The sequence below is a fragment of the Oryctolagus cuniculus genome, chromosome 9 (assembly GCF_964237555.1).
Source record: "Oryctolagus cuniculus chromosome 9, mOryCun1.1, whole genome shotgun sequence".
Classification (NCBI taxonomy): Eukaryota; Metazoa; Chordata; class Mammalia; order Lagomorpha; family Leporidae; genus Oryctolagus; species Oryctolagus cuniculus.
In genome coordinates, this window is record NC_091440.1 from 94,069,627 (window position 1) to 94,097,224 (window position 27,598).

Consider the following 27,598-nt stretch of genomic DNA (forward strand, 5'->3'; position numbering starts at 1 on the left):
CATAGAATGGCAGATGTCCTAAACAGCACTCTGGCCTCAGAATCAGCCCTTAAGGCATGCGGATCCAGCTGAAAAGCCCATGAGAGTATTTCAGGCATGGAAAGCCAAGACACTCTGGGGGGAGGAAAAAAAACCTAAATGAAAGATCTCCTCGAGTGAGATCCCAGTGGAAAGAACAGGTCATCAAAGAAGGAGGTACCTTTCTCTGAAGGGAGGAGAGAACTTCCACTTTTCTATGACCATGTCTAAACATGATCAGAGTCGGTGAACTCAGTGGGCTTCCATAGCCTTGGCAGCTCATGACAAGAGCCTAGGTTGATTACTGATGCCATAAACAAGAGTGTCAATTTGTTAAGTCAACAACAGGAGTCACTGTGCACTTACTCCTCATGTAGGATCTTTGTCCTTAGTGTGCTGTACATTGAGATTTAATGCTATAACTAGTACTCAAACAGTATTTTTCACTTTATGTTTCTGTGTGGGAGCAAACTGTTGAAATCTTTACTTAATGTATGCTAAACTGATCTTCTGTATGTAAAGAGAAACGAAAATGAATCTTGATGTGAATGGAAGGGGAGAGGGAGTGGGAAAGGGGAGAGTTGCGGGTGGGAGGGACATTATGGGGGGGAAGCCATTGTAATCCATAAGCCATACTTTGGAAATTTATATTCATTAAATAAAAGTTTAAAAAAATAAAAATAAAACAACAACAACAACAACAAAAAGTGGAAGCTTCCAGACAGCAGAGAATTAGTTAGAAGTATTTTACACCCTTTTGGAAGCCAACTTAAGTTTCCTCTATGAATATCAAAGGCATTTATAAGAAGTCGTCTAAGTTTCACTTGCTTGGATTCACTGACTTTGCTCAAGGAACTTTCAAGCTTGGTCTTTAACCTTTTCTATTGTATTCTATTCTATTCTATCTTTTTCTAATTAATTTTTAATACAGATAAGGCTCATTAATGTCAGGCTAGTAAAGTACAGCCAAATAGTACAGGTCATGCTGTAAAAGCAGTAGCGTGAACTTAATCATGATTTTTGCTTTCTGTCCAGTACTTTCTCTACAATACTGCATGAGGGGGCTTCAAAAAGCAGAAAAATGGGATTAAAGATAATACAAATTTTCCACAAACTCCTTGAAGTTCCTGGCATTTGCCAAATCATATTATGCATGGACCTTTCATAAAGGATTTTGAAATTTTTAAATTTTATTTTATTTATTTGAAGAGCAGAGAGAAACTGAGAGATATTTGTTGGCCAATACATGCAACAGCCAGGGCTGTGCCAGGCCAAAGCCAGGAGCCTAGAACTCAATCCAGAGGACGTCCCCCATGTGGGTGTCAGGGACCCAACGAACTGAGCCGTCACCTGCTGTCACCCAGGATGTGCACCAGCAGGAAGCTGTATGGAAAGCAAAGCCAGGACTCCCACCCTGGGATGTGAGCATTCCAAGCGGTGGCTTGACCGCTGCACCAAACATCTGCCCCAGGATTCTGTGAGTTCTTTTCAATTATTTTGTATTTATTTGAAAGGCAGACAGGCAGACACAGAGCTATTTCCTGGTTCACTGCCCAGATGCCTGCAATGACCAAGACTAGGCTATGCCAAAACCAAGAGCTGGGAACTCAATCTGCATCTTCCATGTAGGTGACAGGGACCCAACTATTTGAGCCATCACTGCTACCTCCCTCCCATGGTCTGCAGGAGCAGAAAGCTGGAGCCGGGAGCCAGAGCCAGGATTTGAACCCAGTACTCTGATGCGGGACATCATCTTAAACATTAGGCTAAACACTCATTTCCTAATATTTGTTTTTAAATGTTGTTTTCTTAAATTAATGCTATCATAAGGGTAAAACAACTATTTATTAACAAGGCATATTATATGTAAGGAAGAATTCAATGATATTTTCACTTAAAAGTCTAAGCCAATTTAATAAACTTAATCAAATTATAAAACCATTAACTTTTGCTACTTTGTTCTGAAGTCTTTCATTACACATGGTATTGTACCACATAGCTCTGTTCTTATTAAAAAGGTAGAATTTCAGTTCTACTTAAAGATCTCTGCTTCAGTGTCCCATGAGGTTATAAAAAGTAGAATACTAATAAAAGTTAAAGGATTCATTACAAATTTAGTAATTATGGGCGTGTTATCATTTGAAGAAGAGTTTCCTTTGATATGAAAATCATATTTAAACGTAAACATTTAGTGTCTATACTCTTTGACTAAACTGGAGATGGACGTCCCCTCCAGGCCTTTGTCCAGGCAGTTCCTTTCACCTGGAGTGCCTCCCTCTGCCCTCATCAGGCAGCTGTGAATTCTTTCTGCAAGGTCAGCCCAGATATTGTCTTCCCCTGATACTGTTCCTGACCCCCAAGGATGGACCATGCATTCCTTATCGGACTCTTCATGAATGCTGGTCCATGCTTCTTCAACACAGCATTTAATTGGATTACCTGAAACTAAGTCTGTGTGTGTCTCTCTTTGATGGACTATGAACCTCAACAAGCTGTGAGCTGTGTGTCACTCATTTATTTAGCCTTGGTTCTTAGCACAGAACCTTGCACATAAAAAGCATTCAATCAACTTGTTTTGCATGTAAGGGATTCACTTTCCTACATGTCTTTTCAGTAAGGATTTATATGGCTTTGATACTTTGATAAGTAAAGTGCAACTAAATCTAGTTGTTGAATATGCCATCAGTATATGAGTATATTAAATAATAGTTGCAGAAAAATATGAAGTCAATTAAATGTAAGTTTAGCGCTTTTCATTTAATAAGGCCTTCTAGAATTATATGACCCTCCAATGAACAGAACAGTGGACTTTTACTGGATACATTATTCTAATTTCTTTTTCTTAATTTTAAAGTCAGGTAACTTCATATCCATCATTATATGTAAACCAGTGGGGCCAGCATTGTGGCACAGCAGGTTAAGCTGCCAGATGAAACACCAGTATCCCATATGAGCGGCAGTTTGAGTCCTGGTTGCTTTGCATCTGAGCTGGTATGCCTGGGAAAGCAGGGGAAGATGGCCCAAGTGCTTGGGCCCCGACAACCACATGGGTGATGTGGATAGAGTTCTAGGCTCCGGGCTTCAGCCTGGCCCAGCCCAGGTCATCACCAACATTTGAGGAGTGAACCAAGAGATGAAACACTCTCACTCTCTCTTGCTCACTCTCGCTCACTCTCTGTCCCTCAGCCTTAGGGAAAAAAGAGAAGAGGTAAACAGTGAACATAAATTTAAAAGGAAAATGCACACAAATATCCAAAACAAAGCCATGTTTTCTAAAAAAAAAAAGTAAACCTAGAAAAAGTGAAAAAAAATGGAAAAAGTGAACTTTATACCTACTTCTCTCAACAAAAATATGTATTTATTTATCTATTTTTATAACTGAAGAATCCTTGGAAGGTTTTGAAGTACAAATTAATAAATCTATATGAGAACAGGAATTATTTGGTGACCATGTTTAAAAGTAATTTATACATTAATTGAAAAGCTTTTTAAAATTTCTATCAGGTACCCAGCAATTTTAATGAGTACGATGAGAAACACAAAACTTATAACACATGACCTGTTTCTCAATTACCTCATTTTTACAGCTGAGAAAATAAAACACACTACACATTGGAAAATTCTGGTAGTTATTTAAGCCAATGGTGAAAGCTGTGTTCTAGAGAGCTTGAGTCTCAAAGCTGCCGGGTTAAGTGGACACACAGGGAAGTAAGGCACAAGGGAAGCTGGACGTCACACAAGGATGACTGCCTGGGGTGCGTGTCTGTGTGCATGAGTGGGCGAGCGGGTGAGAAGCCAAGCATGATCTTCCATGCCCCACTGGGCACAGTACCTCCAGGGCCTGGCACACAGTGGGCACACACAATCATGTGCCGAACAGATTTGTGAGTTGGCAGACAATGTGTCTACAGCCCAGGGGGAGAGATTAAACTTAGAGATGAAAGTGAAATAGAAGGAATAATGTCACGAAGCAATCGGAAATTTCTCAGGGGAAGAACAGGAGAGTGTTGCCCAGGCTTTCCCATGTGGTAAGAGGAAAGGGGCTCTTCTGAGACTCAGGGTGTGATTAAGCTTCTGGGTGAACTTGGATCCCTAAAGCAAGCTTTCTGTAATATAGTCTTTCATAAATCTCACATTTCAGAATGCAAATTCCCTAGTGGTTAATAACCAAATGAATACAACTTTGATTATGATTAAAATAAATATATTATTTTGGTAAGTTTTAAATTTATTCATACATATATTTGATTTATATTAGCATATGCTTGACATGATTAATTTCAATACTATTCTAGACTTAGGTTTAAAATGCACGAAGTAGAAATAAATAAAAATATTGGTACAAAATATTAAATATCTAGTTATTTGGTGTTGCTTGATGATATGATGTATAAAATAGAGGTTTAAACACTACTTATAATAAATACTTTACAATAAACTGTTTTATTATAATTCTTCAGGTCCCCAAATGGTAGAAGTTCAGAGTCAGCAATTTCAGATCAACTCCAGAGAGGGCAAGCCCCTGTTTACGGTTGATGAGGAGGAAGTTGTGGTCGGCACGGACAGACTTCGAGTAACTGGTATGTAGTAGCTGTTGAAAAAATTGATTTCTCATGGAGTGCACTTCTGCAAAAACAAATTGTACGTAGCGAGCTTAAGCCACAATATTTCAGGTAGAAAAGAAAAGGTAGCGTGTGTGTTTGGTTTTTCTTAATGGCATTTCTTTGGACATTCTTTGGAACTCTACGAGAAGAATGAAAACCTCACCAATCTTCTTCCACCATATTCTTACCCTTTGCTTCTCTCTAGTGAGTGTAACCCAAGGGCTTATCATGTATTCCTATGTCGTCTGAACAGTCCGAGAATCTTTTCCAAGCTTCTTCTATTCCATTCTATCAGGTATTTAATGCCCTGTATTTCTAGAAAAACAAAAATTCTTCTTGAACTGAAGTTTGAATAGGGTTCTCGCAAGACTTACTGGGGAGTACTAAAAAGAAGAAATTTAAAGAAAAAAATTCGAAACACATTTTGAATTTGCTGGCTGAGTTTCTATAAAGAACAGGAGACACAAGCAATCAGATACTGGTTGGATCAATTTACTTCACTTTTCTGAACATCAATAGCAACACTAGTCTCTCACGCAATGTTACCAACACTCCCAAATGAAAAGGAAGCAATGTTTCCTCACCTAGAAGGGAAATACAATCCTAACACATGATTTTATGCAATGTTTAGTTCCTGACCAAACAAAGTATAAAAAATCATAATCAAGTAAGTGCTGCATAGTCTAAAGCAGTAGTGATCCTGGTTCTTACTGAAATACTCATACAGGGCACTAGGAAATCTAATGAGAGGAAATTGACTATGGTCTAATTAATAAGGGACTAAGTAGCCCAAGTGCTGTTGCCATTAGAAATGCACTGATCAGCTGTTTTCTGACTGGAGGGTGCTAAAAGAGGAAGAAGGTTCCTGCTGTGCCAGAAACCCCTAAAAAAAAAAGGCAAAATTTTGCAGAGCTGCAGATCAAGTGCCTGAGAAAGAAGTCTGCCCAAAAAGATGCTTTGAAAGGCCAGGAGGAAACTTATCTATGAAAAAGCTGAGCACTACCGCAAGGAACACAGGCAGATGCAGGAACTGAAATTCAGATGGCAAGGATGGCGAGAGAAGCTGGCAACCTCCATGTGCCTGCAGAACCCAAACTGGCCTTTGCCATCAGGATCAGAGGTATCAGTGGTATGAGCCCCAAAGTCCAGAAAGTGCTGCAAGTTCTTGGCCTTGACCAGCTCTTCGCTGGCACCTGTGTGAAACTCAACAATGCTAAAAGTTACATTTACCAAAATACTACTATAGTTGCTGAAATTCCATGTCTCAGCTTTGTAAATGACTGCATAAATGTGTTATTTTTCTTTCCCACTCTATTTTTTGGTTTTTTTTTACATCTTTTGCCCGTGTTTAAGTGAGCTATTAGTAACTCCATTACATATTGTGAATGTTATGATGGAATAAAGATGTTTATGTCCACAGATGTAGGTTATTCTGGAGCATCATAAGCACTCATAGTGTAATTATTGAGCAAAAACTTGGACTAGCTGATCTTCTGTCTATAAACATAAATAAAAATGAATCTTAATAAAGAATGGGATGGGAGAGAGAGTAGGAGATGGGATGGCTTGCGAGTGGGAGGGTGGTTATGGGGGGAAGAACGGCTATAATCCTAAAGCTGTACTTTCAAAATTTGTATTTATTAAATAAAGCTCTTCTATAAAAAAAACCTTGAACTAGAAAGTGGGCATTTTATAAATAACATTCATGCTTTTTATTTATGTATCATCTAACCTTAGCTAGTGAACTGGAAATTTTGAAGTACCAAGTGTAACATGTAATACATATAATGAAAGAATTTTTGTGGTCCTTCATTGATTATGATGTTGCTCAAATGCAACATGAAGAGTGAAAATTTACCAGACAAATACATTTAGGAATTTCTTTACAGTCTTTGTTCCCGGGCTTCAAAGCTATTTCCCGGGTTAGTAAGTTTCTTTAGGGTAAATGAACTCTGCAAAGTCATGTTAAATGCTTATAAGTGTGCCATGTTTTGTCAGAAATTTATTGACTGCACTGTTGGACCTGTGTAAATAAATAGTACATAAATCTCTCAAGTGGAGCCAAATGGAAAAAAATGAAAAATGCGCTGTTCATTGGTACAATTAGAAATCCATCTCACATGTAGTAAGTCAATTGAAAATAGATCCCAGTTAAAAATAAGAGTGGGAATGAGAGAGGGAGGAGCTATACAGATGGGCACACATTCCCACAGACTTACCCCTAAGGGTGAAGCTAAAACTTGCCAGGGGACTCCAAATCCCATTTATCTGGGTGGCACTAATCCCATCTTATGTGATAAAGTGATCATATTAAGTATGGAATTGATCATGTATATAGGGCCATAAGTAAAAGGGATCACATGAATAAGACCAAGAGTCTGGTAATAACAATAGATAGAATTACAAAGGAGAGAAAGTTTCAACATGAGAAGCAGTCCACAGAGTAGACTCATAGAATGACAAGTGCTCTAAACAGCACTCTGACCTCAGAATCAGCCCCTAAGGCATTCAGATCTGACTGAAAATACCATGAGAGCATTTCAGGCATGGAAAGCCAAGACATAGTGGTAAAAACGGTTCTGCATGAAAGATCTCTGTGAGTGAGACTCCAGTGGAAAGAAGGGGCCATCAAAGAAGGATGTACTTTTCTCTGGAGGAGAGAACTTCTACTTTGCATATTGCCCTGTCTAAAAACAGATGGAGTTTGTAGACTCAAAAGGCTTCCATAGCGTTGGCAGCTCATGTCAAGAGTCTCAGGTGATTACTGACGTCATAAATAAGAGTGTCAGTTGTTAAATCAACAACAGGAGTCACTGTGCACTTGCTCCCCATGTTAATGAGGTGTACTATGGGAATTAACAGTAAAACTTGTCTTCAAACTGTACTTTATATTTTGTGTGTCTGTGTGGGTGAAAATAGTTGAACTCTCTACTTAGTATAGAGTTGTCATTCTGTATATAAAGTCAATTAAAAATGAATCTTAATGGAAAATGGAATGAGAGGGAATAGGGAGTGGGATGGGAAGGGGGGTGGGAGGGCAGGAATGAGGGGGAGGAAACACTATATCCCTAAAAGCTGTACATATGAAATTTGTATTCATTAAATAAAAGAAAAAAAAGAAAAGAAATCCATCTCACAACAGTTCAACTTAAGATTTTTCAACTTTTGAATTCAGAACAAATTATACTCAGTGTTGAATTTGGCTCATTCCAGGCAAGAGCTGTGCAGCCCAATCCTCTTTGGGATGCTAGGTGGTAGCAGTGGCCACAGCTCCCACCCAGCCTTGCAGGCCTAGGGAAACACAGCTGATGCTCTGTGGTGCACTGTGCAGCAGAGCTGGGGTGTGCAATAGGGTAGATGTGTAGATGGATTCCATGTGTTTTACACTACAGTAGTCTTTTGTGATGAGTTTATTGGGATGCTTTAGTTTGAACATGATGTGGTTGCCCAATTAACACAGATATTTAAAACCCAAAGGCTTATGTTAATGGAGCTGGCATGAGGAAAACTTAATCCAACTGTGGTGTCTGAAGGTGGAGCCTTTGAGAAGTAACTGGAGTGGATTAAGTTGCTAGAGAGGAGTCCTATGGTTGGATGAGCACACTCTTTGACCCACTATTTCTTGGCTCACTGTGGGATAGTTTCTCTGCACACAGTCTGCCATCCACCACCTTCATCAGACACCAGAGGCCACCCGATATTGGACTGTGAGCCTCCAAAACGGTGAGCTGAAATAAACCTCCTTCCTTCATAAGCGGATCCTCTCAGGTGCTTGTTATAGTGGTGTAGTGACACAACCCCACTGTAATTGGAGAAGCTTCTGTATTGAGAGTGTGGGCTTTAGATATCTCGATTGTATTCCTACCTCAACAGGTACTAGCTGCATGAGCTCAAGCACGTAACTCAGTCTTCTTGACTATTTCCTCACTTCTAAAAATGGGATGAGAATGTCTACTGTACTCTCGCTTAAGTGTTAATGTCTGCAAAGGACTGCACAACTCCTAATAGAATATTATTGCACTGTAGGGCCATACACTCTGTAAGGAAAAAGTCTGAGCAACGGCTAAGATTGCCTCATGCCTAACCCATCCTTCAGGAAATCAGAAACCATGAGCTTTTCTGTAGCCCAGGCTTCCTTCTAGGCCATGATGTTGCTATTAGAGAACCAGGTGAGAAAAACTGATAAGCAGCTATGTTGGTAACTTGCACAGGTACATCTGAATCAGCTAGAGGACTTGTTTAAAATATCTGGACTTGATGGTAGCATTAGTCCTAGAGGGAAGTAAATTCCTCCAAATTAGTGTCTGACATGTAGAGACTGGCCAGCGGATTCCCTGGTGGCAGGCATCCAGGGAGAGACTTATATGATATTTGTTCCTGGGCAATGGCTTACTGTCTAGGTAATGACAGTATTTGTTGCTGAGTGATGGCATTTTTCTCTGGGGAATAGAGAAGCCTTGAGCAAGAGACTATATTTGTATAGCAATAAGCAGCAAAAGCTCACACTTTACATACTGAAGTTGACGATACCTGGAGAAAAGTGGGTAAGGTAAGTGAGTTATTGGGTGTGAGCTCTCTATTTCCCAGGACAGAAGTCCAGGCTAGAGACACAAACATGGGCATCATCATCCAGCTAAGCTCTGAAAAATGCCAACATTAGAGGCTAAGAAAAGACCAGAGGAGAGTGGGAAGGCACAGAAACGTGGTGAGAGGAATAACACGATAGCCATTCTGCTGCAGGAGAAACTGAGTTCCCATGGCTTGGATCCAGATGACAGGAAGGAAATTCACCATAATGGAGCCCATTGCTCCGTATATGAGAGCATGTTCACTGGAGTATTAAAAGCAAAAACAGTTCAAAGTGCTTACAGACTGCGCAGAATGGGAGGCAGGAGAAACACGATGTGCAAGTTTGGCAAGGATGGGAAGCGAAGCGACGGAATTGTTTTGCACCACTTGAAAAGCCCCTCTCAGTCCACAAATGCTCAGTGAATAAGTGGAATTAGCCTTATAGTTACCAGTACAGATAGAAAAGCCTAACATGTACTTGGGTATATATTGCTCGAATTTATCCATGAATTCTTCAACTACTCTTTCCACCATTTCAATCCATGTTGTACCACAGCTCCTCACATGAGTATCATTCATCATTAAATGTTCTGGGGTCCAGAACAGCAGGGTGTTGTCCAAATACTACTACTTCAGAGCAGATATGGCCAGAGCAGATACGTTGTCTAATTCAGTGATATGTACTATAAACCAGGAGAATAAAAGTGAACACCATAAGACTATTTTCCTTTTTTTTCCTCCTTTTTGGCTATACTTACTTGTATAAACAATGCATACTATAAAGGGTTATTTTAATGCATGATTTACATAATGATATGATATAATAGAACTTTCTTCCCCTGCCTAAAACTTAGATTAAACAAATGCAAATAATGCGTTCTATTTTCACACACACACAAAGTGTTAAACCGATGACTTTGTCATATAATCTTGGTTGGAAATACTTAAATATGAGTGCCAACATGAAAGGGAAAAAAAGTACATTGAAAATCAGCAACTATTTACAAAGAGTCATTTTATGAAACCATTTAGGGAAAAATTTTTTAATTATATAGGTTCCAAGGAGTATTTACTTTGGAGTTGAATATTAATGATATAATTAAGATCATATAATTTGAGTACTTAGAATTGCAATGATAGAAAAACTGCTGCGGCACCACGGCTCAATAGGCTAATCCTCCGCCTTGCGGCGCCGGCACACCGGGTTCTAGTCCCGGTCGGGGCACCAGATTCTGTCCCGGTTGCCCCTCTTCCAGACCAGCTCTCTGCTGTGGCCTGGGAGTGCAGTGGAGGATGGCCCAAGTACTTGGGCCCTGCACCCCATGGGAGACCAGGAGAAGCAGCTGGCTCCTGCCTTCAGATCAGCGCGGTGCGCCGGCTGCAGCACGCCAGCCGTGGCGGCCATTGGAGGGTGAACCAATGGCAAAAGGAAGACCTTTCTCCCTGTCTCTCTCTCACTATCCACTCTGCCTGTCAAAAAAAAAAAAAAAAAAAAAAAAAAAAAAAAAAAAAAAAAAAAAAAGTTTATATCTGCCAAAAGTGCAGTACTATCATCACATGCCAATGTAATATCACTAATTATGCTCATCTTAGAAGATAATTGTCATGAACTTAGACTTGAGTTGTGTTTGTCTATTAAATAGTGCCACTGACAGTGTGAATGATTTCAGGTCTTAGAGGAAAAAGAATGAAACTGTGCTCAAATTAAAAATGCTGGGGTGAACGTTCAGTACAGCAGTTAAATGCCCCTTGGGGTGCCTGCATCCCATATGCCAGTACCCAGCTTTTGAGTCCTGACTCGGCTTCCTGCTAATACATACCCTGGGACACAGCAGTTGATGGCTCAAGTGTTGGGTCACGGCCATCCACAGAGAAGACGGATTGAGCTCCTAGCTCCTGGCTTTGGTCTAGCCCAGTCTTGGCTAATGGGGGCATTTGGGGAGTAAATCAGCAAATGGGAGAGTCAGTCAGTCTCTCTCTCTCTCTGCCTTTCAAATAAATAAAACCTCTTTTTAAAAATGGCATATGCAACTACACTACATTGCCTTTTCTAGCTTGATTTTTTAAAAGGATATGATATATGCTTATAGAGAACAGAATTGTTTAAACTTTTTTCTAGTATTATATCTTTTGTATAGAACCAGAAAAAATAATTACATTAAATTTTATGATCCACATTTCTTTTGTTTCATTTAGCTTAGTCATGGAAAGAAACCATTGTTGTTTGATGATATGTAAAGACCCTTCTCAGTTTCTCACAGCACAGCACCACTCAAGCAGTGCTATTTGAAACACGGTAGATCTATTTGTGTAAAATTACATTGAGCATATCTTCACTTGTCCTATCAGTTAATCACTTCAAGTGGATTTTTTTCTTTTTTAAATATTTTTTATTTATTTGAAAGGTGGAATTACAAACAGAGAGAGGAAGGGACAGATCTTCCATCTACTGGGTCACTCCCCAAAAGACCACAACAGCCAGAGCTGCGCCAATTCAAAGCCAGGAATCAAGAGCTTCTTCCAGGTCTCCCGCACAGGTGCAGCGGTCCAAGGACTTGGGCCATCTTCCACTGCTTTCCCAGGCCATTAGCAGGAGGAGCAGCCAGGACTCAAACCCGCGCCCATTTAGGATGCTGGCGCCACAGGTGGAGGCTTAGCCCACTACACCAGAGCCCCCACCCATAGGATTTTTCTTTACTTTCCTTTGATATTTTACAAATCAGGAGAAGGAAGGAGGAAAGAAAAGAATGCAGGGCATACAAGTATTGCACACGTTTTCCACTCTAGGCCAAATAGGAATGTTATCTGTGCTTCTAGCAAACCAGACATTATTCTATCATATTTGGTTGGCACACTTTATTGTGGAAACACCAATGTTTATAGCCTTACTTAATGTAATACTCCCTTTTAGCAAATAAGTTTGCTTACATGGCACTTACAGGAAGTGTGACTCATTCCAGAATCTGTTTCTCATATGAATATTACTTACATGAATGATGATAAGAATTTTCATGACATGTTAACCTTCATTTATATGTCTTCATTTATTTTAGCTGGTCATAGCATTTATGTAAATCATGCTACTAAACCTGGTTGTAGTTTTAAAAGTTCACTGTGTACTGATATAAGTCTCTTATGTGCCACAAGCTATGATTTCTTGAATGAGGATGTCAGTATGGGTTTTCATCATAGCTTCATGTTTAAAGAAATCCACGATGGCAGGAATGGAGCTAACAGAGCTGGTAATTTGTATGGATGATGTGAGGGTATTGTGACTTGTCTACTCAATGTGGGATGCTGAGAAGACTTTTGTCCAGAATGGTGGTTTCTTAACCTAGTGTCTGGGAACTTTCACTCAAACAATTATTTTTCCTATATCTAACATCAAAACTAGTACAAGCACAGATTAAAAGATGAAAAATTTATTTCCTAAAAAGGAAAGTCTACACAATGTGAAGAGGAGTCCTGAGATCCTATGGAACCAAGATAAAGAAAAACAAATTATTTGTAAGATGTAACCACAGTCCTAGAACAGGAGAGTGCCTAAACAAGATTATCAGGCCAAAGCCAAAGCGGTCCTAAGCCAGAGTCAGAGCCTACAGCAGAGTTAGGACCATGCCAGAAACACAGTACCTGGCTAAATCATAATGGGTATATGTGGACAAGAAACAGTCTGAGCGCAATGCAAATGATAAACCTGTATTTCCATGCTGAATCCATTATGTTTCCAGTGGATCAGATTGCTTTCTTTGTGCCCATGCACATTACATTTTGATGCCCATGGGGTAATGCTGTCCTTGAAATCCTTGTCCGCAAACTCCCTATGCTCATGTTTGTCTGCTCTTTTTTTTTTTTTTTTTTTTTTTTGACAGGCAGAGTGGACAGTGAGAGAGAGAGAGACAGCGAGAAAGGTCTTCTTTTCCGTTGGTTAACCCCCACAATGGCCGCTGCGGCCAGTGCACAGCGCTGATCTGATGGCAGGAGCCAGGTGCTTCTCCTGGTCTTCCATGCGGATGCAGGGCCCAAGGCCCTGGGCCATCCTGCACTGCCTTCCCGGGCCACAGCAGAGAGCTTGACAGGAAGAGGAGCAACCGGGACAGAATCCGGTGCCCTGACTGGGACTAGAACCCGGGGTGCCAGCGCCACAGGCGGAAGATTAGCCTAGTGAGCCGCAGCGCCGGCCTGTCTGCTCATTTTAAAGTCCAGGCCCACTGCATTTTACTGTATAATCCTCCGGCGGTAAAGTAACTCTTACCTGCTGACAACTCCACAATAATGGAGCTGCGCTTTTCTCCCGGCACACTGCTTTCTGTCTTGTGTCTTGTTTGTTAACAGTGTATAAGAAATCTTATAAAAGTCTGGACTCTGAACTCAAGGTACCCTAGGCAAGTTAACTAACCTTCCTGCTCGTCAGTTTCCTCGTCAGTAAATGGGATGATAGTGCCTCCAGCACAGGCACCTGGGTATTAAGCAAGTTAGGATGGAACAAACTGCTGGCGCTTGCCCCTGACACTGGGCCTTGCATGTAATTAAGTTCCCAGACTATTGAGACTGGGAACATTCTGCTTCCTAGAAATATTTAAATATTTAAAGTTTTTGTTTTTCTGTGTGCCTTAGAAATAAACGGCACAAGGCACAAGTTACATACATAAAACCTAGAACTGGTCTACTTAATATTACCTAAAAAGTAGGTGGACATATGCAAAGTTCAACAGGAATTTTTGAACTTGAGGGCTAATGTTGCTCTCTAGTTTTAAAATAAGTCTTCTGCTTTGTAATTGCTTTGAAAATCATATTTTGTTGATTGAATATTGTGATAGCCTCAGAAAAGGGAAGGAATTGTGCTGATTTTTTTCCCTGTAATTAAACATGTGCACAAATTAGGCAACAAAGGACAAAATCGACCCGTGCTTTAATACACAGTCAACCCATATCCATGGGTTCTACATAAATGAATTCAACCATGGAACAAAAGTATTTGAAAAATTGCCATGTCCACTGAATACGTGCAAACCTCTTTTCTTGCCTTTATTCCGTAAATGATAACCATTTGCCCAGCATTTACCCTGTGTTTGGTACTGTAAGTTATCTGGAGATAATTTAAAGCATACAGGAGGATATGCATATGCTATAGGCAAATACTATTCCATTTTGTACAAGGGACTTGGGCATCCATGGACTTTGATATCCACAGGGCTGCTGGAACCAACCCCCCACAGATACTGGGAGATGACTGTCTAGACTAAGAGTTTAATGTGTTTGATGCCATCTGCAGTACTGATGTATGCTTCATTTTCCTTTAGGACCTGAAGGAGCTCTTTTTGAACACTCAGTGGAGACACCTCTGGTCACAGCTGATCCATTTCAAGACCTCAGGTATTAATTTTTGTTAAAATATAAACAAAAATTTTATAAACAAAGCCTCCTAGAGAAGACAACTGAATATATGCTGAAATGATATGTTTGCAATCAATACCAGATTTCTTCTTACTCAATTGATCATCTATTTTCATGACATTCTACTGAGAAAAGTCTTCATGTATTAAAATCTATAGGGGGTGCAGAAGTCCCAGGGAATCTGTAGTCTTGCTGTCTCTGAGTCCCATACCCCTTTGCTCTCTATATCCCTGTGCTTCCTTGCAGGCTCTGGGCCATACCAGCAGCCTACTTCTGCCTCCAGTTTGTTCCTCTCCAATCTGCCCTTCACACCTGTGCTAGTGACTTTGCCAACTGCCAGTTATTTAAAACTCTATGTTGATCATTAGCCACAAAGGCCCCCTCCACATGCTCGTGGCCTTTCATGGCCCCCACCCTCACCGGCCTCCCAGGCATGAGAGGCTGTCATATCTTCCCACCCCATATCTTACACAAGATGTTGCATCCGACTGCAGTGCCCCTCTTGGTATACCAGCCATCCCTACACTGTCTACAAACAAGTTCATACCTTTGTACCATTTAGGGGAAGTGAATGGTGCCTGAAATGTGCAAAAGGCATTCTTGAACATGTCAATTTAGTTTAAAATTTTAAAAATAAATGCACTATTAGTAGAAAACAGAATATTTCAATATCAAATACATAAGGAACTCATATCTTCAATAATGTTAGAAATCTTTGGTATACCTCTTTTTATCCATTGTAGCAAACAGCATAAAATTCACCATCTTAACCATCTTCAGCACACAGTTCAGCAGTGTTAAGTACATTCACATTGTTTTACAATCATTCCCTCTGTCCTCCATCTCCAGAACTCTTCACTTAGCAAAACTGAAACTCTGTACCCATTAAACTTTTTTTTCTTCCCTCCTGCCCACCCCTGGTAATTGCCATTCTGACTCCACATCTATGAATTTAACTACAGTGAGCACCACATGTAAATGGGCCCGTGACGTGGTTATTCTGTTGTAACTGGTACACTTCACTTAGCATAATGTCCTCAACCTTTGGTATATCTCTACACAATATCCTCGATATACAAATCTCCTAATTCCATATGTAAAATTTTTATAGTCTGCATACTTTTGTGTATTTCAATTTGTCCCTAGACAACTGAAGGTCATTTAGTGCTATAACTGTTTACTATAATAATATATTTTCTTCTATCAAAACCAAATAATATTTTTAAACAAATGGCCTTAAAGTCCAAGATATCACTTAAAATCACATTTAAAATTTGAAATTGAAGTATATGCTGGGCAATTAATGTTTTATAATAAGGAAAACAAAACATAGTTGGAATCTCATTTTAATACCGACAAGCCTGGTGTCCTTGGCCAAATTAACCCTTTGAGACTAATTTTTCTCATATTAAAATACTAATAGTAACCCCTTCGTCAGAGTATTCTAGGAAAGATTTAATAAGAAATATTTAAAGTAGTTTGTAAACTGAAAAATCAAATACAAATAATAATCTTTATTATTGTTTCTGTACTAAGTAGATAGTCACACTAAATAGGAGTTAGGAAATTTATCATTTCTCTTATCTTTTATAGCTAATTAAATATTAAAAGAAAACAGGAATTTAATTCATCTCACCCACTTAGAGAACATTTGCATCATAAAAATAAATTGTGGCTATAGTCAAGTTATAACAATGTTCATTAATTTTGATAGAGGATTACAAGAGCAGTATTAAAGAATTATTATAGCTAGAGAAGAAGAACATTTTACTCCCCTAAGATAGAAAAATGATCCAATAACTTTTAAAAATAATCCCACTAAAGCCATTTTGAAATGATAAAATAATATAAATTGTATAGATGTCAAGCCACTTTATAAAGTGAACATCAAAATTTTAAAATATATAGAGCTTAAAATTAAATAATTCATCTTATGTTGCCTTATGAGGGCATAAATCTGCTCTCTCATACTGCAGGCTCTTGATGAAGAAGAAATTGCAAGAGTATTTCCTTTCTTCTAAAATGTACACAAGGAGGTTTAGATACCCCAAATGTTTTCACCAAAGAGATTAAGCAAATAATGAAACTGTGAATTATTTCAGGGACAAAGTAAGGATGGAAGATTTGAAATCACATTTATTGAAGGTCTTTGATTGCCAGGAACTGTGTTGCTTTCATATAAATTTTCTCATTTAATCATCTAGACAGCATTAAATGTAAACAATTTTATCATTTTACGAAGGAGGAAAATGAGGTCTGGATAATATCAGGTTTTACATTACAAAGCTAAAAGTGTAGCTGACTCATAATTCAAAGTCCATGTACATTCTATGCACTGTCCCCACTTTCTTTTTAATTTTACTAATACAATGAGAACAAATTTCATATACTTCATAGGTACAATTCTAAGCATATAACCATATTTCTCTCACTCCTCTCATATCTCCCTCAATCATCCTCCTTTCTTCCTTTCTTCTTTTTTTTTATTTTTTAAAGATATATGTATTGACTTGAAAGGCAGAGTTACAGAGAGAGAGAGAGACAGAAAGAAACAGAGAGATCTTCCATCACTGGTTCACTCCCCAAATGTCCACAACAGCCAGAGCTGGGCCAATCCAAAGCCAGGAGTCTTCTTCCAGGTTTCCTACATGAGTGCAAGGGCCCAAGCACTTGGGCCATCTTCACTGCTTTCCCAGGCGCATTAGCAGAGAGCTGGATTGAAAGTGGAGCAGCCAGAACTCGCATCGGCATCCATAAAGGAGGCCAGCACTGCAAGCTTTCCCCGCTACACAACAGTGTCAGCCCCTTTTTTCTTTAATTTTTGCAAAAACGTAATTTCATTCCACTTAGGCTTAATGCACCACTAGCCATAATATTCAACAAGTAAAAAGTAGAAAGACACAGTTTCACAGGAGTGTAAACAAGGGCTAAAAACAGCAATCAAATCACAAGATGTCCATTTAATTCCTATACATTTTTTATATTCAACATTAACTACTACATATCAAAGAAACACATGGTATTTGTCTTTGGGGGACTGGCTTATTTCCCAAAGTGCACTGGTGTCGCTCCCCCTCTTCGTGGAGGAGCAACACTAAACCCTGCCTGGGCTTCATATCCGAGTCACGGCACCATTATGTCGCTCCCCCTCTTCGTGGAGGAACGACACAGGACCCTGCGCTGTTCTTTCGTCTGCTCGGCCCTCCCCGGGTTTGCTGCTGGTTCTTCCCGGGTTGGCTACTATCCCTTCCACCTCCGTGGAAGGGCAGTTCCCCCTGGCCACATTCCCCACTTCCGCAGGGGAGCGGCACACCGCCGGCCGGCTCTTCTCGGGGGCTGCACAGGTGTTCCTTCAGCTAGATGTTCCCCATAGATGTTCCCCATAGATGTTCCTGGTGCATGCCGTCTCTCTCCTCCTTTATAGTCCTCCTCTGCCAATCCCAACTCGGCTGCCCACACGCCGAGTACGCTGCTCTCCAATCAGGAGCAAGTCCTACAGTTTATTAGTTGAACTGGAGGCAGCTGTGCGGAAGCTGTTTACTTCTCTCCCAGCGCCATATTGTGGGAGAGCAGATGCATAGAATAAGTCCTAATTCCAGTAACTCAGTCCAGTCCGGATTGCTCCCCACACACTGGTTTACAGTTGCATCCATTTTTTGCAAAAGACAGAATTTCTTTCTTTTTTATGACTGAGTAGCATTCTATAGTTTATAAATACCACTTTTTTTAATCCATTCATCAGTTGATGGACATCTGGGTTGATTCTATAGCTTAGTTATTGTGAATTGAACTGCAATAAACATGGTATCCCTATTAATACTTAAGTGAACCTTTGAGTGATATAGTCTTTTATTTGCTATCAGATTTTATGAATTGATTACATGATAGTCATACTTGCTTCCACAATTTCTTATCATAAATTATTTTCACTTTTAATTCCTGGGTCCATAGTGTTACCATTCCTGGCCCAAGGAAAGTGGAAAGTATTCTAGAATATCCTGACTAACCCAAGAAAGTATGTAATAAAGATCTTGGGAGATAAAGATCACATTACATTTATAAATATATCCCTGAAACGTATGTTTATCAGAACTTGAACTTTGATAGAGAAAGGAGATGGTTATTATTTTCTTTAAGACAAAAAATAAATAACTTATATGAAAGCTATATTTGCATAACCTATTTCAAAATTAGTCACCAAAAAAAAGTATGAACTTTGATATACCACCTTCAAGCTTCATTCATACATGGTGTAATTCATTCTTTAAAAAAAAAAGTTACACCACAGTCTATGAAAATTGCTAGTATATGGTGTTAAAGTCATGGTCTTGACCTTATTGAATTTACGGTTCATTAGGAAAAAATGTGCAGACAAATTAGACTGATATAATAAATTGCTAGGATGCAAATATAAATTAAAGTAGGGGTATAAGAATGAGCATAAAAATCTTCCCAGGATAATATGAGATGATATCCCAGTATTTGAATCCTGTGCAACCCCATGAGGATGTAGCATTGATTAAGTAATTTATTGTTTGCAAATTTCTGGGAATGATGCCTAGCACACAGTCTATAATACATGTATGTCTTCATTTGATAAGCAAAATGAACAAACATGGAAACATTAGCTCCTGTTGCAAACATTTATAAATACTGGGACTTAGTAAGAGCTTAGAAATTCTAAGTTCAACTAGAAACCAAGAAAGAGTAGTTCCCAGATTCTCTAACAAAGAGGAAGCTCAGAGTCAGAGCAGAGAACCATCACTAACCCAGGGTACTCAGAGAGAATCAGGATCCCATTGAGGCTAAGACTTTAATGCTTATATGGTGACTCGAGATTTCAAGCTATACCCCAGTGCACATGTTTAAATCCTAATCCTGGCCTCCCATGGGATAAGTACTTAAAGCATTGTGGCCAGCTGCTCAAGGAGGTTGTAAGAAAGTTGCTGTCTTTAGGCACGTGTTATAAAACACCAATAAGAAATCATAAACTATAAACACTTGCCTGGCCAATAATTGGATGACTACATCCATTACACCCCATTTCATAGGAACTCCAAATTGGAAAATTAGCATAAAACATCACCAAAGACTGAAATCCACAGGACAATTTAAAAAAAGAGAAACTCCATTGAAGAAATTATCCCATTGCCAATGACATAAAGAGATATATGGGAATAACCCCTACTGAAGATAATCTTGCTAAATAAAGAAAAAGACAAATGGATAAGAAATTGAATTACCGTGGTGTTACAGTTTGAACAGGATTTGGCTCCCCAAAGCCATGCAGAAATTTAAATCCCAAAGTCTGATGTTAATGGTTAATAAACCAATGTTAAGGCCAGCGCCACGGCTCACTAGGCAAATCCTCCGCCTTGCGGCGCCGGCACACCGGGTTCTAGTCCCGGTCAGGGCGCCGGATTCTGTCCCGGTTGCTCCTCTTCCAGGCCAGCTCTCTGCTGTGGACAGGGAGTGCAGTGGAGGATGGCCCAAGTTCTTGGGCCCTGCACCCCATGGGAGACCAGGATAAGTACCTGGCTCCTGCCATCGGATCAGCGCGGTGCACCAGCTGCAGCGCGCTGGACGCAGCGGCCATTGGAGGGTGAACCAACGGCAAAGGAAGACCTTTCTCTCTGTCTCTCTCTCTCAGTGTCCACTCTGCCTGTCAAAAAAAAAAATTACAAAAAAAATAAAAATAGACCAGTGTTAACCGCTGATGGATTAAGAGTGAAAGCTTGATGGATTATGTCTGAAGGTGGAGCCTTGAGAAGTGATTGGATTGAATTAGGTTGCTTGGGTATGAGCCCCATGATTAAGTCATAATGGCTTTATAGAGACACATGGACACAGAGGAAGAGCATACCCCCTGTCTCTCTACTTCCTGCTCACCATGTGATCGCACTTTGCCATCTTCTGGCTTCACCTAAACAGGGGCAGGGCTGCCTGATCTTGAACTGTGAACCTCCAAAACCATGAGCCTAAATAAGCCTTCTCCTTCCTCAGTAGCTCCTATCAGACATTTGCTGTAGTAATGAAAAGCTGACTCATACACGTGAGTAAGAACCAACAGCAGCCGCAAGTAACCCCAAAACTGTAAGTAGTAGAGCAAAGTGAAGAGACTTTAAAGCATTATGCATAAAATGCTCAAAAAAGAAAAAAATTAATAAAAATGGAAGAGCATATGAAAACTAGCAAATATGGAAAATCACACAACATAAATTATAGAAATAAGACATCAAATCATTGAAATAAAATCAGTAGGAGCCCGGCCTTGTGGCGTAGCAGGTAAAGCCACCACCTGCATAGCTGGCATCCCATATGGGCACTGGTTCGCGTTCCGGCTGCCCCACTTCCAATCCAGCCTACTGCTAATGTGCCTGGGAAAGCAGTGGAAGATGGCCCAAGTGTTTGGGCCCTGCACCCACATGGGAGACCAGGAAGATGCTCATGGCTCCTGGCTTCAGATCAGTGCAGTTGCAGGCGTTGCGGCCTTCTGGGAGTGAACCAGCAGATGTCAGTTCTCTTCTTTCTCTCTCTCCCTATGTCTCTAACTCTGCCGTTCAAAAATAAAATATTTTTTAAAAAATAAATAAAATCAGTAGAACCCAGAACTTCGTTTCTGATATCCTTCTCAAGCACCTGATTCTAGGGCTGGAGCAGGGACTGTAGATGAGCCTGGAGCAGTGTGTGGTGCCAGACAGAAGGCAAACACTCAAAGAAGAAAAAAAAAAACAATGGAGAAATGTCAAAGGGACACAAGAGCCAACTGGAGGACCTCCCAATGCTAACTCTATTAGTTTTAGATTATGTTATTGGCATTAATGTTTTTAATTTAATTGCATGAAAAATAGACTATATAATTTCCAGAGTAAATAGTAAAGTTAATCAAAAGGATACATGAAAAAATACTTAGCAAATACAAAGTAAGTTTAACTGCCAATAATCATTCTCATTCTAAATAGGTTAAAGACATCTTTAAAGATGAATTCTCACACTGATTTTTTTTTAAATCCAAATTATTGTTGCTTATGAGAAAATCACCAAAAATCAAAATCACATGTAACTGTGTATTAATGATGGGAAAATATATTCTAGGGAAATGCCATCCAAAAAGAAGAAGTTATAGCAAACAAAATGGAAATTAAGAAAAAATGGCATTAAGAAGGATCAGTAGAAATACTATTTAATGATGAAAGGAAATATTTACCAAGTCAAATTAACATTGATTATTGATTATCTTTCATGGCTTTTTACTTAAATATACACAATGAAAACTAGAATTACAAGGAGACATGGACAAATCCATAGTGATAGTTGAATAATTTATCATATTTTTCTTGAGCCTGCTAGTTCAAGCAACACAAATATCAATAAGGATATAGAAATATATTACCTATCTACTCAATGTATACATTGAATTATATAGACCATGAAAAGAAACCATACCTTATTTTTCAGGTACACAGAAAACACAAAACTTGGCCAAATACTAAGTCAATAATCAAACTCCCAAATTACCTAGTGAATTCTAGTAATACATCATACAAATCAGATTGTAATCAGAATTCTAAATTCCAAGGACTCCACTGGGGCACTGGGGCATAGGGGTAAAGCCTACAACACTGACATCCCTTTGGGGCATTGGTTCATGTCCCAGCTGCTCCACTTCTGATCTAACTCCCTGCTAATGTGCCTGGGAAAACAGCAGAAGATGGCCCAAGTGCTTGGGTCCCTTACACCCACATGGGAGATCCAGATAAACCTCCCTGCTCCTGGCTCCTGTCTGGCCCAGTCTTCACAATTGTGGCCTTACATGGAGTGAACTAACTAATAGACGATCTTTCTGTCTCTCCCTTTGTAACTCTGCCTTTCAAATAAATAAATTTTTCTTAAAAAATTCTAAATTCTGGCCGGCACCGCGGCTCACTAGGCTAATCCTCCGCCTAGCGGCGCCGGCACACCGGGTTCTAGTCCCGGTCGGGGCGCCGGATTCTGTCCCGGTTGCCCCTCTTCCAGGCCAGCCCTCTGCTGTGGCCAGGGAGTGCAGTGGAGGATGGCCCAGGTGCTTGGGCCCTGCACCCCATGGGAGACCAGGAAAAGCACCTGGCTCCTGGCTCCTGCCATCGGATCAGCGCAGTGCGCCGGCCGCAGCGCGCCGGCCGCGGCGGCCATTGGAGGGTGAACCAACGGCAAAGGAAGACCTTTCTCTCTGTCTCTCTCTCTCAGTGTCCACTCTGCCTGTCAAAAAAAAAAAAATTCTAAATTCTAAAACAAATGCAGGGAAAAGCTATAGAAGATGTTCACTAGTAATAATCAATTAAATTAGGTATCACCAGTAAAAATTTTAAAAAGGAATGTGGTTTAGAAATTTAAAATAAGCTTAATCTGTGATTTAAGAGAAAATAATAAAGGTGATTTTGAAATATTTATAATTTAAATGACAATAAGTTTGCCAAAATGTAAATTAACTACTATTTAGAGCAAAATATGGCTTCTCTCCATTTATTTTATTTAAAACAAGGAAAAAACAAAAATCAACATTCTTCAAAAAAAGTGAAAAACTATGAAGAAATCAAAGAAAGAATGGAAGAAATAGCATAAATTAATGAATAAAAAACTAAAATTTTAAATATAACAAAATCACATTTTGTTAAAGACAAAGTGAAAAACAAAAAATTAAAAATTTTTTAAATGTGGAAAAGTATCTTTATATGCTGAGGATTGCTTAGTAAAACAGCGAAAATATATTTAAAGAAACAATTTTTAATTTACCTATATCAACATTGTGTTTTTGTGCAATGAAATACACTATAAATGAAATTAATGAAAATATAATAGAAAACATTTATAATTGGAACACTTATACACTGTTTTTAATACCTATGAATCCATTTTTAAAAGCAAAGCAAAAAAGATGAAAAGTCAATTCAGAGAAACTCAGTGTAATAACAAAATTATGGAAGATTCTTAAGCACACCAGTCCTCAGGAAAATGAAAAACAGAGCACCATAATACAAGGAGACTTCAAAAAGTTTGCAGAAAAATGAAATGAAAAGATAGCATTAAGTGTTGGCATTTTGGTGCAGTGGATTAAACCACCACCTGCAGTGCCAGTGTCCCTTATCAGAGGGCCAGTTTGAGTCTGGCTACTTCGTTTCTGATCCAGCTCCCTGCTAATGCACCTGGGAAGGCAGCAGAAGATGGCCCAAATGCTTGGATCCCTGCCATCCACTTGAGAAACCAGGATGGAGTTCCTGGCTTTGGGCTGGCCCAGACCCGGCTGTTGCTGCCATGTGGGGAGCGAGCCAGGGATGGAAGATATTGCCCTCTCTCCATCCTTCTGCCTTTCAAATAAATTAATAAATCTTTCTAAAAAGTTTTTTAGAGATAGATTTGTTTGGGTGCAAAACAATCCAGTTTTTTTTTTTCATGAGATGCATTTTGTATGAACTTTTTGAAGTTTAACTGTGAGAGTTCATCCAAAAGTTCATGGAAACGAGAATTATGAAAAATGTGCACATGGATCGCAAAGTTGTTTGCACACAAATAATATTTTAAATCAATTTTCCACAAACTCTTTGGGGTGACTTTGTATAAATAAAACGCTCACAATAATGAAAAAAGTTATAAAGTCTAACAATGTCAAAAATTCATAAAAATTTGAGGAAGGACAAATTCTCACACTACTCATAGGACTAGAAAGTAGTGCAATTACTTTGAGACATATTTTGGCTGAGTTTGGCAAAGTTGAATTCTCTGTTGATATCTATATTTAAGGTACTCTTAAATCAGGAAGGTGAAATACATGAGGTTAAAAAAAAGTTAATATTCCAAAAGTCAAGTAAAAAGCTATCCTTCCAAGATGGATTTCCGAATATATAGGTTATCATTTTCTTTTAGCTAAAAGGAATCTTACAGGTTTACTTTTTTTTTTTTTAGCAAAAAAAATGTCTTGTTCTCCTTAAGATTGACAAATAAGATGGAGTACTAAACACAGGTACTGAAAAGGGGTGGGGGGTCTCAAGGACAAGTGCACGTTTTCAGTCTGACCTCTGCAGTGAGTAAGCCAGGGCTCCGGTGAGAGTGTAATGGGGCATGTCACAGAAGGTCTCATCACAGGCATCATATGCGAGTGACTTGAGTCATCGTGACACCCAACACAGTCCCTCCCCAATTCCCGTTCCTTGCAAAGCACAGTCCACCGCTTTGCAGAGTGCTGCCTTAATGAGTTTACAAGATAATTTAATGTTTCATGAATTAAAGGAATCCAATACGTTTTCAAGACTGACACAGACTCCAGAAATACAGAAATCCCGGGAGTGACAACTGTAGACAGTGCTTAATCCTGTGCCATGTTGAGCATCTTTTAGGAGATATGTTCTACAGAGCTCTGTTTTTCATTTTAAGTTGTAATAATACGCCATCCAATTCAAATTAAAATACTTGGAGTTAGGAAGGTGCATGTTAGGAAAAGACACAAAGTTATGTTCATTATTAAGGTGATAGGCTAGGGGCAAGGTGATTGGCACATTAGTTATGCCTGTGTCCCATATCAGAGTGCCTGGGTCTGAGTCCTGGCTCCACTCTCACCAGCTTCCTGCCCATGTGCACAGTAGGAGACGGCAAGTGACAGCCCACGTCCTTGGGTCTCCCCCACTCATATGGGAAACTCAGATTGAGTTCTGCGGGCTCTTGGTTTCAACCCAGCCCAGCCCTAACTGTTTCAGGCATTTGAGGAGTGGATCAGCAGATGGAAGATCTCTGTATCTGTCTACATCTCTCACTCCGTTAAGGTAAATGAAAATAAACAATTCTGAAGATGTGTCCAACTATATCTGCATTGAAAAATAATTTATAAAAAATTCAAGTGAAATAGTTGAATTTCAAATCTCGTAAGCATTAGAAGTCAAAATGAATATCATAAATGAATGTGTAACTATCAAAAGGTAGACATGTAATAAATACAAATACATATGTGAAATGGCTTTGAATTTATTAGTGAAAATAAACCAAAATACAAGTTTTATGTACAAAAAAATAGATGTAGCAATGAAAATGAAAGCAACTGCATGTATCCAGCCATCTGTGAATATAAACATTAAACGTGGTCAAGTCCAGGAGTAACAGATGGCCAAAGACCACGAACGCTTCACTTGTCAATCACACATTTATAGATATTGACAGGGAGGGGGTGCATTTGTCTAATGTGAAAGTTAATTTATCCTTATAAGAGAGAAAATGGAATTTAAACATAGCTAATCTTGGTGCAAAAAAAAAATCTGATATACATGCATATGAGGGGTCTTTCTAAAGTCCATGAAAAATGTGCATTATGAAAAAATTATGCATGGATTTGGCCAGTGCCTGCCTCTCCACCACTATGTTCCCACTGTCCCTAAGCTCTAGACATTTTAGACTCTTCATTTCTGGACTACATGAAGGCCTTTCCCACCTCAAGGCTTTTGCACGTGCCCACCTGCAACTCAGTCTTCCCCAGCCTTTCACACATCTTCCCACTCTACTGCCAAATTGTTGACAGATTAACCCTGTGCAGCTCATCCCTTTGGGGTAAGAAGCTTCCCTGCCTTTCTCCGTGTTCCTGGGAAAAGCCTTTGTGTCCTGAGGCATATTCAGGGACTGTGAGAATGGAATCTGGAGGCATTTGTCTCTGCAGGTGTAGTAAAAGCTCTCAATCACCTGGAGAGCCCCAGTGCACTCGCCCTCGCTCAGTTTAAGGTTCCTAGGGTACTGTCCAAGGGGTGAGGAGGCTGGAGGGGCTGACTTCCCTGGGAGTCGACTTTCAAGGGAGAGGGAGGCCCAGGAGCTGGGAGATGTCTCTGGCTCCTAAAGCCCAGCTGCTGGTTCTGCTACCTGAAGCCACTGTGTTCACTTAGCAGAGGGCTAAAGTAAGGGAGGCCCTTCCAGGAGGGAGGTGCGTAGCTGCCCAGCTCCTCTTTCTGAGAAGGGAAAAGTTGCTTTTCCCCATCCATCCCCTGGGGAGTGTCCAGCTCCTTGTGCAAGGCAGTGGTCTTGGCTGTCATCACACTGCCCAGGGGTAAGAACAGGGCACAACAGGGCTGACACCCAGTCCTGAAGGCGAGGTGTTCAACAAAAAATCTGGTCCATTACCCTCCTCCATAGTAGCAGAAAACTACTAAAAATGCATATTGAAACCCAACAGGCCGGCGCCGTGGCTCACTAGGCTAATCCTCCACCTGCGGCGTCGATACTCCAGGTTCTAGTCCCGGTCGGGGTGCCGGATTCTGTCCCAGTTGCCCCTCTTCCAGTCCAACTCTCTGCTGTGGCCCAGGAAGGCAGTGGAGGATGGCCCAAGTGCTTGCGCCCTGCACCCGCATGGGAGACCAGGAGGAAGCACCTGGCTCCTGGCTTTGGATCGGCACAGCGCCGGCTGTGGTGGCCATTTGGGGGGTGAACCAACGGAAGGAAGACCTTTGTCTCTCTCTCTCACTGTCTAGCTCTGCCTCTCAAAAAGAAAAAAAAAAAAAACAGTTCCTAAATGATACACAGTCATCTTTTCATGCATTTTCAGCTGCTGTTGTCTCCAATTTCTGATATGAGAACACAAGTTTTTTAAATTGAAATTTTCTTCCTTCTCTGCCTCCAAATCCACCTCTATGCCCTTCATCATTGACTGACATCTGAAGTCAGCTGACAACGCCTTTCAACTTTTCTCCTTCCCAATTCTAAAATCTACTCTAAGTTTGCATGTGTTCTTCCTTTTATGCAATCTTGGAGGAAAAGGTGAGCCTTAGGTTTTCTGAGGCTGTGCCTGCCGCATAAGCCCTTGATCTCATCCCCTCTCATTGCTTGTGAAATCTTGGGCTGCTAAGCACCTTCCAAGTCTCAATGCACACTGGCTTCTTCTTTGCCTGCAAATAAAGCCAGGAGCCAAATGCTTCATAGCATCTGGATCGATACTAACTTCATATTCATAAATTCCCTCCCAACTGCCTATCAGAGAGAAATCTCTGTAAGCTCGGAGTCCTCCT

General features: G+C 40.0%; 1 protein-coding gene and 1 long non-coding RNA gene across 13 annotated transcripts in view; one reads left to right on the forward strand and one right to left on the reverse strand.

Annotated features, from left to right (window-relative positions):
• The window catches only part of LOC138843842 (uncharacterized), a 90,505-nt gene extending 68,413 nt beyond the window's left edge, over positions 1-22,092 (reverse strand). For all 3 annotated transcript variants that reach the window (XR_011378917.1, XR_011378915.1, XR_011378916.1), the window contains exon 1: positions 22,035-22,092. This is a non-coding gene — a long non-coding RNA (uncharacterized lncRNA). The remainder of the gene's footprint in view (positions 1-22,034) is intronic.
• Positions 1-27,598, forward strand: part of SGCG (sarcoglycan gamma) — a 127,922-nt gene that overhangs the window by 95,247 nt on the left and 5,077 nt on the right. For all 10 annotated transcript variants that reach the window (XM_070048305.1, XM_051849884.2, XM_070048306.1 and 7 more), the window contains 2 exon segments: positions 4,479-4,598; positions 14,495-14,567. In XM_070048305.1, coding sequence (XP_069904406.1) covers positions 4,479-4,598; positions 14,495-14,567 — 193 coding nt within the window.